Genomic DNA, 14,619 nt, shown 5'->3' with positions numbered 1-14,619 from the left:
AGGATCTACCATCCTCCTTGTTTTACAGACTAGGAAACTGAGGCTCAGAGATTAAGCAACCTGCCCAAGGTCACCCTGGTTTCCTTCAGCCTCCTTCACTGGGGAACTTGCCTCTAGGCTACTGGGTCTCCACATCCCCACGGCCCCAAACTGGGCAGCAAATGTGGGTGGGAGAAATGCTGGGGTCTGTGGAGAAGGTGGCCCCGAGAGACAGGCTGGAGCCCAGGGTTGGACCAGGAGCCTTCAGTGTACATTGCCCAGCACCGTGGAAAGCAGCCCACTGTCCTGCCCCCGGGATGGCTCTGGCTCTGGCCTTGACGTGAGCAAAGTTAGGAGGCGCTGTCCAGCCCTGCCGGGTGCTGTCCAGCTGCGACCCTGTCCAGAGAAAGCCACAGGCAGGCGGCAGAGCCTGGCTCCCTCTCCGACCTGCGGCCCTCAGGTCAAAATGCCCTGCCACCTTCATGTCCCATCCCAGAAGCAGAGCCCCCGGGGCTGACCCCACGGCCCCTGGAGCAGTCTGAGCTTTATCTGGAACATTCTGCACTCTGTCTATGGGAAATCAGGGTTTACTGATCCCATCAGGGCCAGCTGAGGGGCGCTCCCCGAAACAAACGTCCTGTGATTTACCAAGAGCGTCTTCCGGGTTCAAGGTCTTGGGTCTGACAAGTCAAGCCCAAAGAGATCACGTCTCATCAAGACAAAGCTCACTGCCGTCATCACAATGGGGCCAGCAGCCTACACTCAGCGCCGGGAGAATCGGTACCGTGTGGCCCTTCTAACTGAGGCGTCTGAGACCCGTGGCCCTTTGGAATATGCTGATGGGAAAAACCATCTACCAAAGACAGTTTGGACAATTGTGGAGACTGAAGCTAGACTGAGTCTTGGGGGATTCCTGTGAATTTTCTCCTGGGGGATCAGCTCACTGTGGTTACACAGGGAAAAGAGTGAGGGGCTGGGACGTCCGAGTTTTACTGTGAGCTATTCGGCAATTGTGTTAAAAAAAAAAAAAAAACTCATTAAAAATGACAACAGTCATTCCCTGTCAACAGTGGGACTAAGGAGAGATTTTTTTTTTTTCCTCTTCTATTTTTATCATGTTCCACTATTCTAATAATAAGCAGGTTTTAATTTTTCAGTGGGCGGGGGACGGAGAAGAGTGCTTTGGCTGAAGCTGCTCTTCCATCCACCGAGGCCAGTGCCTCCTGTCACTCATTGGTCAAGGGACCGCGCGGGCTGTGGGGACCTCAGTCTCCCCATCTATACCAGGGGTACAGATGCACGGCACTCAGCAATGCCGGCCCCAGCCCCCCAGGGCTCACCAAATCCTAGGGGCTGTCCTCCAATCCGCACCATCTTCCAGAGCTCTCCAGATGCGCTCGTGAACAACAAATTACTAGGAAACCTTGAAAGGGAGCGAGCGATGTTAATCCCCAGATATTAACGGTGCTCCCTCTGCCAGCCCTCCCTGGAGCATTCCCTGTCCTTGGGCACTGATGTAGGGCCAGAGCAAGGGGGTGTCTGGCCTGAGCTCAGGGGCCCCAAGGACTCTCCCAAGCCCTCAGTGCACTCACTCTGCACCTTCCTCGTCTGGGGGTGGGTAGGGCGAGCAGGAAGGCAAAGCTGGGACTGGGCTTTGGAGCAACTGCCCCCTTTGCTCAGGCTGGTCAGGGTACCCCTCCCCAGCTGCAGACGGGGGTGGGGGGGGTGAGGGGCAAACAGCACTGGATGTCGCTGGATGACCCGGGGCCTTTGTCTCTGAGTGGCCTGTCATCTGTAAGCCGGGGCCACTCACCTGCAGTGAAGGGCTGGGGTAGGGACTTATTAGGACCAGGTGGGTGATCAGCCCATCACAAGCCTCCACGCCGGGGCCCGGCTCACCTCTGCTGTGTCTGCACGTCCATCACCAGGGAGATGTAGCCCTCGATGAGGGAGAAGGAGAAGAAGCGGATGTGGCCACAGTCATCGCCGGCCGCCATGGGGTCCTTCACTCTGTGGGCCGGGGCAGGTGGTGAGGGGTGGAGTGGGGCCCCCTGCTGCACCCCAAGCCCCACCAAGCCCCCCTGCCCCCGCCCATCAGTCTGGGGGTGTTGGGAAGAGCACGGGCCAAGTCGTGGCTCTGATCCTGCCTTGCTGGGGGGCCCTGAGGCACTACCTTCATCGGTCTCCGCATCTGTGAGGTGTGGGTGACTCCACGGCATTCACAGAGATGAACACCACACTTCACGTTTCTGGAGACCCATCCCGCCCTCGGCACAGGCTACACTTGCCCTTCCTGGGGGTGGCTTCTCTGTCCCTGCGATGGCCCACATCTCAGGGCACAGCCTATGGTCACTGTCAGCTCACTGGCCCCTGGCCCCGCTCCACTTGGTGTTGGCCCAAACTTACAATCTGCCCTGAGGAAAAAGGCAAAGCTGTCGTCCACCAAATGAAAAAACCTGAGTTCCCAGCTCTTCAAGTGACTGGGCTTGCCCTAGGAGCTCAGGTGACAGTGGGGTGTTTATTATATCCACGTGTGGGCCTAGGGCTTCACCAAGTTTTGGGGTTCCCAAGGAACGCCATTCTCCCCTCTTAGAATGGGGATCTGGGGTCCAGCCATGTCTCGCTTCTCAAACGAGCTCCCAGGGCAGGTCTGTGCCTCCCCCCTCAGACTGGGGCTACCAGACAGAGCCGTGTCTCCCCTTGGCCACCCTGCAGCCCCTCACACCCGAGGAGGCCCTACCCGCTGGAGTAGAACATGACGTCCATGAGGAGTGTGGCAACAGCGGGCAGTGTGTCAGGGTCCAGGCTGGTGACACAGAACCTGTTGCTCGGGCTGGACAGAGGGTGGATGACGGGCCTCTGGACTGTGAGAGCACAAAGACAAGGGGTGCTGAGGCCGGGAGAAGAGGAGCATCGTGGGGCAGGAGAGGGCCCGGGAAGAGGGGTGGGGTCAGCCGGCAGCTGCTCTGGGGAGGCCGGCTGCAGGCCCTGCAAGACCTGGCCCCTGTCGCTTCTCCAGCCTCCAGCACCCCCTACAGCTCTCCTGATCCTCCAGGCCCACCCCCAGGCCCCCGGGCCTTTGCACATGCCACGCCGCCTGCCTGGAACGCCCTTCCCAACCTTCACCACCTGGCTTAGCTCCTATTTGTGCTCCAAGCTCCAGCTTGAGAGTCACTGCCTCTGGGAGGCCTGCCCTGATAGCCTGGATTGGGTCAGGAGTGGCCTCTGGCCATTGCTGGCTGCATCCACATCCACTGCCCTGGCTAGACCTTGGGAACAGTGTCTGATCAGGACTGCTGTACCGTGTTATGCCCGGCCCTCAACTGATGCTCTGAGAATGGGGCTGCCCTGGGGCAGGACCTGGTAATTTCTTGAGGTCTCTGCACAACCCTCCCCCTCCCCCAACTCACCCATCTTGGGCTTCACGAAGCCGTTGGTGATGCCGAGGTTCTCGGCTGCCACTGTCTCGCCATTGACGACCCGCAGGATGGTGAACTCTGATGACAAGGTGTGGGTAACGAAGGGCAGGTCCCGCTCACGCACCTGGGGACGGGGAGTCAAACAGTGAGTGTACCATGGTCCCTGGATGGAGTGGGCCTGGGGTCACCAGCCCCTTCACTCTGAGATTCTGTCCCCAGAACGAGCTTCCCCTGTCCTTGCCTCCCGCTGTCCTGGGACGGGAGCCTGGGACCAGGGGCACATGTCTCCCCAGGGGCAGCAGGGAGGATGCAGAGGGGAGAAGACACCGCGCCGAGGGCCAGGAGGTGCAGGTCCACCCCCCCACTCCCTCTTGTGTGTGGTGCCCACACCTGTCACTGCCCCTCCCAGGCCCACACTCTCCAGGGTGGCCACACCCTATGGGAGAAGAGCATGAATAACACGGTAGCCAGGAAATGCCGCTGGCTCCATGACCAGACACACTTGCCACCCCAGGGGAGGGGTATGGGATTGGGGGAGCCAGACATCCAGCTAGGAGGGCATCCCACCCACACACGCCCCCAGCCCTCACTTCCTGGCCTCCAGCTTAAACCCAGCATGGTCCACGCAAAGGGCAGGCAGTGGGTGGGGCTACAGCCCAGCCAGGGCCATGCTGACACTGGACTGATGACCCTAAGGTACCCTTGACCTCTCTCTGAGCTGATCACGAAATGGGGCGGGGAGAGGCACAAACTTTGCAGACCACATCCAAGGGGGTGCCCATGTTGCCTGGGCGTGGGCTGCAGCTTGCTCACCAGGATGAAGTCCGTCTGGTAGGTGGACAGCATGAACACAGAGATGTTCTGGTCGGCCAGCGGGGCGATGACCGACTTGGCGATCTTGGTCACACCGATGGGCTGGGAGCTGGAGAAGCTGCCGCCACCCGACACCACGTTGAGGGCCAGCCAGGTGGCGTCCGCCACACTCAGGTGTTCCGAGGAGGGCAGCTCTGGAGGGGGACAGAGAAGGCCGGCTTATGACTGATGGGCCCCAGCTGTGTGACCTCGGCCAGCCCGCCCTCTGGGCCTCAGCGCCCTCATCTGTCAAAGGAGGACGGGATCGTCCTTAAAGGTCCCATCCTGGGAGGACCGAGCAGGGAAGGCTCTCAGAGGACTCTGGATGTGCCGGGCAGCTCAGCAGGGCAGGGACCATGGGAACAAGGGGGTTAGCTGTGCTGGGCCTCAGTTTCCCCTGCTGTGAAGTGATGAGTACTCAGCAGTAACAATTTTGTTATTTCTGGTTCTCACTACCTTTCTGGGTACCAGGTGCTGTCATCATGATCGTATACCGGTGGACCGGGTCCCATGGTTTTCAAAATGGGTTCCCAGGAATCTCCCAGGGGCTGGGGGGTAGAGGGGAGGCCAGGAGAAGACAGGGTGGGGGGCCTGGGATTTTTCTCCCTGCTTCAATTAGACCTGTACTTCAGGCTCCTCTGGAAGCACATTCAGCTCCAGAAGGCCTCCTGAGGTTGCCACCTTCCAGTGGGCAGTGACTGTCACCCAAGTCCCTCCTGAGAGCCTGGGGATCCTGGGGGCGGGGGCACTGGCAGGGGCAGGGTGGGGGAGGTTTGGAGCGGCAGTGATCGCCCAGTCTCCTTGACTAGCTCACAAAGACCATCCCTTCCACCCCGTCCTCCAGAAAGAATACCCAGGGGAGGCTGTGCACGGGACATGGTACACACATGTGCACGGCTGCACGGACGGGCGGCCACAGAACGGAGCACAAGTTGCACACGGAACTCTCCACGCATCACAGTCGCCTGCTCAAACCCACCCCGTACCAGGACTGTTATTTCACCCCATACACGTGACAAACCAGAGCTCTGAGGGGCTGGTGACTTACCCAAGATCACTTAGACAGGGAATAACGGAGCCAGGATTCAAACCCAGATCTGACTTATAAACAGACCCTTATGCTCTATGCTGGGCACCACATGGGAAGAAGGGCCAGGTCCCCAACAAGGGGGGCGATGAGAAGAGGGGCCCGGACACTGGTGAGTTAAGGGGGCTGTGATGATCATGGTGCTGCCCGAGGGAAGCTGGCTGGGCTGTGCTGGCCTCAGCAAGATGGCTCCGGAAGCCTCACCCAGGCTCCTACCTGCCCAGCTAAGGTCGTCATGGCAACCACAGCCTACGGAGCCCATTGGCCCTGCTGGCTGAGAGGGGCCAGTCCTCCGCCAGGCTGGCTGCAGAGGTAGGCTGCTTCCCAGAGAAGAGAAGGGGTTTGGGAGGGGGAGCAGGAGGAAAGCCTGATCTCAGGCTTCCACATCTAGTCTCTCCACCTGTCATCTGGGGTGTCAGAAGAGAGACTTCTCAGCCCCAGGACCGCCAGAGGAAACACATTCCCTAGAACTGAGCGTCCCAGTTCAATTCTGAAATTCTAAGGGGTCTGGAACTGGCCATGGAGGGGATTTCCTGGAGGCAGTGTTGTGAGCCCCCAACCCTGCCATCTTAAGCAAAGACACAGCCCCAGGAGCCACCGAGGGCCAGGGTGCCTTGATGGTCCGTCATCTGAAGCACCATTTTAATATACTAATAAATAAACTATTAATAAATATACTTAATAAAAAATCTAAATTTCACTTTTCATTAGGGCAGAACCCCAAAAGCCTTCTTAGGAAAATTCTGGAGGGGTCCTTTCCATCACCGCATGCTAACACATCAGGACCATGTCAGCTTTTGTGAACTTGCCTCTGCCTGCCTGTTCCAAGCTCCTCACAACTCAAAACTGCCCAGTGGCTTTCCACGTTCTCTGGAGTAAAAGCCAAAGTCCTCATGACGCTGGGAACCAGCACTGTCCCAGAGGGCTTTCTGGGATGATAGATATGGTCTATACCTATGCTGTCCAAAGCCACTTACCCCATGTGGCTACGGAGCACTTGAAATGTGGTCAGTGCTACAGAAGAAATACAATTTTAAGTTGCATTTAATTTTGGTTCCTTTAAATTCCCATGGCCGCGTAGGGTGAGCGGCTAGTTCAAGTCTACAATTGGCCTCACTAGCATGCCAGCGCCCTGGGGCGGTTGTCTCGATCGGCTTTGTTTTCTGCTATTCTCAGCGCCTGGCACACGGAGGCTCCAAAAGAATGGATGAGGAGGGACGAGGCGGCTGTCCCTGGCCCTCTGCTCTGCCCAGGCCCCTGTTCCCACCCATCGACCTTCTCTGCTCTCCCCGTCCCCCCCGCCCCACCCCCAGCTCAGTCTCTGTGGTCAGGGCTTGGTCACACTGCCAGACCCCAGGTGGAGGGTGGCCTTCGACATCATCCCACGCTCCTATACCCGACTTCCCAGGATCAGGCAGAGGGCCCCGGGGGAGCCAGTGTCATCCCCAGACACTGCCAACTTCTCTGAATTCTTAGTCCAGCAGTGCAGAACGCTGTCCGTTTGCTTATAGACCTGGCTCAGGAGTCAGTCCCTGCCCCATTTCACAGAATAGGAAACTGAGGCCCAGAGAGGGAAGCTGACTGGCTCAAGGTCACGGTGCAGTAAATGGGGAGGGCACCTCATTCTGGCACCGTGGCACGTCTGTCCAGACCCGCCCCGCCACCAACCCGTGGTGGGGTGTCGCGAAAACCCCTCTTGCAGGGATTAGCTTCGGGACTGTAAAGCTGGGGGGGGGTCCGGGCAGCTGAGGTTCCAATGTCCCAATTCTGACACCGTGGCTCCACTGGCCCTGTAAGGCCCTCACCCGGCAGGTGGAGCCTCTGCTGCCCCAGCCTCAGGCCTGCCCTCTGTCCCCCGCCTGAGCTCCACAATGCAGTGGGGCCTGATCTTTAGCAGCGGGGTCCTCGGCGAGCACGTGAGGGTGGTGGCAAAGAACACAGGCTTTGGGCTCAGACACTGACAAACTCTAACCCTGGCTCCGTCCTCTGCAGCGGAGGCTGCTGGGAAGCTGCTGCTGATACAGTGGGGAAGGCCATTCCCTCCAAGTCCGCAAAGCGCCGGGGTATGTGCATTTTTAGGGGGTGCTAGGGTAACCAAGGCTCTGCTCCGAGGAGTCTCTCAGCGGGTTTGGACAGGTCCTGCGGAGAAGCCCAGGTCTGAGGCCGACTGGAAATGGGGGCAGGAGTGGGCGGGTGGGAGATGGCGGGCAGCCTGCAGGCTGCCACCGGCCAGAGGATTTCAGCTCAATCCAAATGCTGCTCAGAGTTTGGGCAGCCGGTGAGCGGGGGTGGGTCTGCCTGTCGGTCCCGGCTCTCAGTCCTGGATGGAACCCACTGAGGTGCTTCAAGCAGCAGGCCTGGACTGAGAGGGTGGTCAGCCCTGAGCCAGCGGTCACCTCTCTGAAGCTTCCAGAAGGGTGAGCTTTGTCAGAGCAGCAAAGCAGCTGGAGACCACAGTGCTCACTGCTTCTGGCCCCAGGGACCCCAAATGCTGCCCTGACACTCCGGGGGAGAGGGAAGGCCTGCCTGGTCCCATCCTCACCCAGGCCAAGCCTCAGGGTGCCCCAGGTGCCGCTTCGGGGCTGGGCCGCCAGGAGCTGCCAGGAGGGAGCCAGCGTGCTCTTCCCTAGAGGAAAGGTAGACACATCCCAAGACTGGAAGGGATTATTAATACTGTCACTGCCCAGGGGCTTCCCTGGTGGCGCAGTGGTTGAGAATCTGTCTGCTGCAGGGGACACGGGTTTGAGCCCTGGTCTGGGAAGATCCCACATGCCGCGGAGCAACTAGGCCCGTGAGCCACAACTACTGAGCCTGCGCGTCTGGAGCCTGTGCTCCGCAACAAGAGAGGCCACAATAGTGAGAGGCCCGTGCACCGCAATGAAGAGTGGCCCCCGCTTGCCGCAACTAGAGAAAGCCCTAGCACAGAAACGAAGACCCAACATAGCAATCAATCAATCAATCAATCAATAAATCTTTAAAAAAAAAAAGAAATACTGTCACTGCCCATCATCCAAGACCCTAAAGACAGCCTATCAGAGCTGAGGACGCTTGCCACCTCCCAGAAAGCAAGTCGGCAGCTCTGTTGCTGGGAGCCCACCCCACCGCCCCAGGAGTCCCCCGTTTCCGGCTGCAGGACCTGCGGTTTCCTGTGCTAAGTGGTCACGTCCTCTGCACAGAGTTTGTCAGGCTTCTCCCACCCTGCCTGCAGCAGGGTCAAGAGTCCTGGGGTCAGGTGGGCAGGTTGCATCCTGGCTGTGTGACTCTGAGCAAAATCACCACCTCTTGGTTTCTTAGTTTTCAAATGTTGGGCTGATGAAATCAGGATAGACTCCAGAAGATGCTTGGAGGATTAAATGGGATAATCCCCATCAAGCGTGTAGCTAACTGTCTGGCGTCCGAGGGCTTGCCAAGTGCCAGAGCCTTTCTGTTATAATGCTGCTGCTCGGAGTTTTGTTGGTTTCTAGATAGAAGTTGGGGAAAAATGTATCAAGAGTTTAAAAATGTACAATTTCACTGTAAAGGAGTAGTTAGTTACACATGGGACAAAGAAAGAGTTATGGGTATGAACGTTCAACCCAAAAGGATTTAAGACAAAGACCTGGGAGCTACCAAAAAGTCAACGCCAGGGCCAGGTAGACGAACCACAGTTCATCTGTGACAGAATACTATGCATCTGTTTAAAAAACAGGTTTTCCAGCTATGAAACACATTTTCCAATCATGAAGGAAATCAGAATATAAAATTTATGGTAGGTATTAATTATGCAATTAATGTCTCATTCTGTAGGTGTGGTAAGTAGGAGAGGGCTCTTATTCTTAGCTGATACAGGCTCAGGTATTCAGGGTGAGCTGTCCTGAGGTCTTAGTTTCAAGTGGTCCATTAAACAATAAATGTACGTGTGCACCGTTTATGGACAAGAAGTGAAAACAGTTGTCCTCAAAGGTGACCAGCTGGCAAGTCTAGTTTCAGGTGGAGGGAACAGGGGTGTTAACTGTAGGCTCTCAATGGTTGTGCAAGTTTGAAAACTGTCAAAATATAAAGAGTATCGGGAAAACACACTTTTGAAGGCTATCTGATATTGGGAAATTATACTGAGTGGAATGAAAAGATAAGAAGCATATACACTACAGGTCAACACTGCGAAATAGCCACACCTGGGGGTACAGAATGCGGAGACCTCGTGGGAAGGACTTTGCCATGAGGCAGCCCTGGAGAGGCCGAGGGAAGGGGGTGGGCGGGCGGGAGCTGGGGTGTCATGGGAATGATGCAGGGGACTCTCCAGGGAAGCGGCCCTCCCTGCAGCGGGCACTCCATCCTCAAGGCCCACCCCTCCGCCCATCCTGGGAGATGTAATCTCAGCATTTTACACAATGCGGGAGACGCTCCAAAGGCAGGTGTGCATCATTCCCCATCAGTGCTCACCGGGAGGGCGGGTCGGCTTCAGGGGGCAGTAAGAACTGGCCCTGACTGGGATCTGAGCTCCTTCACTGACCTGGACCTCGTGCAGAGGGGACCCCTGCTGGGGGTATTACTGAATTGGTAAATTAGGAGCTCAGAGCTAGGCGGGAGATGCGGGGAGTGCTGATGGGCCCTGCACTGTTTGCCCTGGTGGACACGCAAAGTGGAGGTGGCACGTGACTCCCTGATGCACGTCATATGGCCACACGCACACCTTATGGAACTGGGAGGGAGGGAAGGAGGTGATCCTGTGTCAGGGATGAGGCCACGGAGAACCCAGGTCAGGGAGCAACTTGCCCAGAAGGTAGCAGAGGCTGGATAGAACCTGGGTCTTCCCCTCTCAGCCCTGGGTGAGGCCAGGAGTTACTTCTCGACATCCTCCTCCCTCCGTCTTTCGACCAATCACGGCACCAAGCCCCAAGTGTGCTACAGATCACACTGACACACATAAGGGGACTGTGACGGGTGGGGGGCCCCCCAATGTGCACTGGGCCCCTCTAACGGCAAACTTGGGATTCTGCCCACTACCCAGAGGTCAGGGCAGGCGCTGCTGCTCCTATTATTTTGGGTCCCTGATAACACCTAGCATTGCACAAAGTAAGTGCTCATTAAATATGTAAAAGCTCAAAATACACACACGCACCTCCCTTCTGTTGGCCATACAGACACACAGCATCCATTTGAGCCAAGAACCTCTAAAATTCCACAACGAACAAGGAGCTGTCTGGTTAATGTCACTGACAATCGCCCCTCCCTCCCAGGAAAGGTCCAGCATCTTACGTACAAGTGAATTGCAGACAGCTGCTGGTTTCTAACCATGAAAGCTTCACACTGGAGATAACTGTTGGTGAACAATAACCAATGTACCCTGGCTGATGTTAACAGTGGCCAAGGGAAGCCCTTGGGTGAGAAGCAACATGTGCAGAGCTGGGAGACGGGGCACCATCCTTCATACCATGTGACACAGCCAGCATCCCTCCCTGGTCCCACTGGGGCAGCCACAAGACCAGACTCCCTTTCTGAAGAGGAGTCTCCTGAGAGAACCCCCCCAGAAGCGAGGTGAGAGGGTAGAACTCAGCATCGCTACCTCTCACTGCAGCCTCCACCCCGCCCCAAATCCTGCCCTCTGAGAGCAGACTGCCCTGGGCCTGCCCCCTTTTTCTCAGCTGCTCCTGACCTTGGTCTGCTGGGAACCACTACTTCTCAGCAGCACTTTCTCCTTATTTCGGCTGGAACCACCCTGAAAACATTTCCTGCTTCAAATCCCCCTCTGTCACTCACAGTGACTCTGGGCACGTAAATGGCGGTTTCCTCACTTGTAAAATGGGTCTCCACTCTTTACCCTTCAGGCCACTGGAATGATCCCAGGACGTGATATGTCTCTGCTGGGCTCCAGTTAACAGTAAGAGTGGTGGAGGGGGAACGGGAGTCTTACTTTGTATGGTTTTCCCCTGTAGCTCCATAGTATAAGCACGAGAGATACTTACTACTTAAATATATGTACACAGTTTTTTCTCTGGTAACGATGGCTATCCAAGTAGCCTGACGTGCTGACCAGGAGTCACGGCCTGGAAGCGAGATCCTGACTCAGAAGTCACAGAGCGGCTGGGCCCCTCCTGGGCTAATAATTTAAACCTGCTTCCCCACGTCCTACCTACCCTGCACTAAAGAGTAAGCCGATGACCCCTCTGTCACCGGCTCCATTCCAGCCACTCAGAAAGGTTCAGGGAGAGGCAGAGCGAGACTTCGCCTCCACTGTTTATGGTTCCAGGGAACCTCAGGGTCTGTAAGTCCCTTAGGAGCTGAGGCTCGGTCCTTACACCTCCTGGTCTGCCCTGCCTTACCCTGTCCGGGGTCTGGCCCATGGAAACATGCATAAATGACACCAGTGGTGAGGCCTTGGGCAGGCTGCACATCACATGTCTGTGCTTCAGCTTCTTCATCTATAAAGTGAGGACCATAAGAGTCGTTTCCAGTGTTTAGCACAGTGTCTGCAGACAGAAGCACCGGCAGGGCTGGTAAAATGTGTTAATCTATGTTGACTGGCGGAGGGGTGGGCATGGAGGTCCAAGACTCAGCTCTGGTCTTGCTTCTTATTTCGAGGGCTTCTCCCGTGGGGTCCCCTGCACGGCGGGGCGTCCCCTGTGACTCGCTCTCTCAGCATCCACACCCTCCTTGCACAGCACCCACCGCAATGGCAGCTCCACTATTAATGGTGGAATTAGCTGGCAGGCCCTGAGGTTCACAGGGTTGGAGGTGGGGTCTCTCATTCCGGCTACATCTCCAGGGCTCAGCAAGATGCCGGCACATAGCAGGTGCTCAGTAAATACTGCCCCCCGCCCCCCAACCCCAGGGGCTGGCTCAGAATAACCCGACACTCAGCTCAGCCAAAGGATGGCTCCCTGGTTACTGACAATTCCTGCAAACACAGCCTTCCAGGACCAGCAAAACTGGCTCCCCAGGTCCCGCAGCCTCCCGCTCTCCCTGCTCAAGGAGTTTTCTTACCTGCTGCCTTCAGAGGTAGAGAGTTAGTCAGAGATACTGGTCTGGGGAGGTGGATTAGATAGAATATCCCTTCCCAGAGAATAGACACTCTGAGGGTGTTCCTTCTACATCTGAGGTGCCCTGATTCTCAGCAGTTCTGCAGAAAGGCCTGAATGCCCATGAGAAAATAAACATGTGCTTGGGTTGCCTGAGCAGACATTCTTCATGTGAGTTGTGGCTAAGGCAAAATTCTGGTCTGTGGTTCCTGTGCTCAGGAAATGTCTGATGGGGGACTTCCCTGGTGGCGCAGTGGCTAAGACTCCACGCTCCCAATGGTCAGGGCACTAGATACCACGTGCATGCGGCAACTAACAGTTGGCATGCCACAACTAAGGAGCCCTCAAGCCACAACTGAGGAGCCCACCTGCTGCAACTGAGGAGCCCCCCTGCTGCAACTAAGGAGCCCCCCCGCTGCGACTAAGACCTGGCACAACTGAATAAATAAATATTAAAAAAAAAGAAAAGAAAATGTCTGATGAATGAATGAATGAATGACTGACTGACGACACAGGTGTCTTTGACGAAGGGGCAGGGCCTCCAGTGGGGTCTGCCCCATTCCTGCTCTGGCCACACAGCCGCCCCCCCTTGGAGGCATGGGCGGCCCGTGGGATGTGGGGCGCCGAGCCCAGCCCCCCATACTGACTTGGTGCCCTAGACCACGTGCATGTGAGGACAACACGGCGTAGCTGGGAAGTCGCTTCCTGGGGCTTCACTTTCTCACCAGTAAAGAGGGTCAATATGCATCGAGAACCACAAAACAGTCAACTCCTGACTCCACAATGCCATTTCTCAGACTCCGTTTTGGGAATCAACCTGCATAAGAATACATGTTACGCACCGACAGAGTTTATAAATTTCTCATTGGAGGACAATGAAAACAACTTCAACTCCAACCGTAGGGGCCTGGGCAAGGAACCAGGGCTGCTGTTGAAAGGCTGTGATATCACAGCATATTTTGTTGTTATGTTAAGTGAAAACATTTCTATAAATTAAACAGACCGCCTGAGAAAAGTTGGAAAGAAAACCACGAAAAAGTGACCAGTAGTTGTCTTGTGGGTAGGGCTAGGGTTTTAAAAACTGTTGGATTTGTTGCCCTCTCTACATATTAGGAAGACTCTAACTTAGCAGTTCCGAATGACCACCAGCTCTCGGGGGGTCCAGCTCCTTTGCTGGTGAGTCTGGACACACGACTCCCCGCCTCCACTCTCAGTTCCTCATTGATAATCACAGGACAAGCGCGACACCTTCTCATCAAGTAATACGTATCGGTCAGCACTCGCCACCAATGAACGTTCACTGTTACTTTAGAGCCGGACAAACATAATGAACTTCAATAATAAAACTAAAAGGGTGTGGAGGAGGAGGGAACAGAGTTTCTTTCTGGGGTGACGGAAGTGTTCTGGAATCGGATAGTGGTGACGGCTGCACAACCTTGGGAATATCAAAGACCACGGAACTGCTGTACATTTTAAAATGATGCACTCTCTGGTATGTGAATTCTATCTCAATTTAAAAGATGGAAGGAAGATAAAGGGAAATCATAAAAGGATGGTGACTGGGGCACGTTCCTGTTCGAACAAGGACTGAGGATGTTTTGAAAGCACCTCCCTCGCGGCAGGAGTCCCAGGGAGCATGCACCCTGCCTTCCTGGTTGCTTTAGCTCCTGGCTGGGGAAGCCCCGCCCCCTTTCAGCTCTGGGGCCTTTCCTGGGAAAAAGTCTCGCGAGCAGAAAGGGAGGGGATCAGCCAGAACACAGGAGAGGAGGGAGCTCTGCCACCAGCAGGTGGGGACAGAAATAAGGGGGTGGGGGGCGGGCAGCCGGCACTGACTGCCGGCCCCAGTCCGGCCAAGCCCCTGGGGAGAGAAGCACTTACCCAGGAAGCCCTCCTCATCGACAATGATGGTGTAATCCTCCGGGGTCTCGGTCAGACTGAAGAACTTGCACCTGGGTGGACGGACAGACAGACACAGGGTATTGTAAGTCCCAGCAGACCCTGTGGCAGCCGCCCACCCCACTCCCATCGCTGTGACCCGGTTTACCCAGAGTTCTGCCCCAGGCTGCTGGGGGGCTACTTATTTCTCCCTCCACTGCCTCAGTTTTGACTCAGGAGGACTCAGAGAGGCCTAGGGACGCTGATCGTTTCCTCTGCACCCCCCGATCTTTGAGGACCCCTAAGCCGGCCAGCCTCCAGGGTCCCCTACAGGCCCAAGGGCAGCTCTGGCAGGGCTCACGCAGATGAACCGTGTTTTCCGTGTCCCCCGCTCCCCACATTGTGACCT

At 56.3% G+C, this 14,619-nt stretch overlaps 1 protein-coding gene across 1 annotated transcript in view; it reads right to left on the bottom strand.

Annotated features, from left to right (window-relative positions):
* CASTOR2 (cytosolic arginine sensor for mTORC1 subunit 2) overlaps positions 1-14,619 on the bottom strand; it is a 59,432-nt gene that overhangs the window by 8,845 nt on the left and 35,968 nt on the right. Inside the window, exons 2-7 of the mRNA XM_082432405.1 lie at positions 14,214-14,284; positions 4,212-4,405; positions 3,390-3,522; positions 2,720-2,843; positions 1,879-1,989; positions 1,320-1,402 (exon numbers count right to left, since the gene is read on the bottom strand). Coding sequence (XP_082288531.1) covers positions 1,320-1,402; positions 1,879-1,989; positions 2,720-2,843; positions 3,390-3,522; positions 4,212-4,405; positions 14,214-14,284 — 716 coding nt within the window. The remainder of the gene's footprint in view (positions 1-1,319; positions 1,403-1,878; positions 1,990-2,719; positions 2,844-3,389; positions 3,523-4,211; positions 4,406-14,213; positions 14,285-14,619) is intronic.

Source organism: Balaenoptera physalus (genome assembly GCF_965194825.1).
Source record: "Balaenoptera physalus genome assembly, chromosome: 16".
NCBI classification, from domain to species: domain Eukaryota; kingdom Metazoa; phylum Chordata; class Mammalia; order Artiodactyla; family Balaenopteridae; genus Balaenoptera; species Balaenoptera physalus.
Note: the sequence above shows the minus strand (reverse complement) of the source record. Positions and strands in the feature narration are given on the sequence as shown.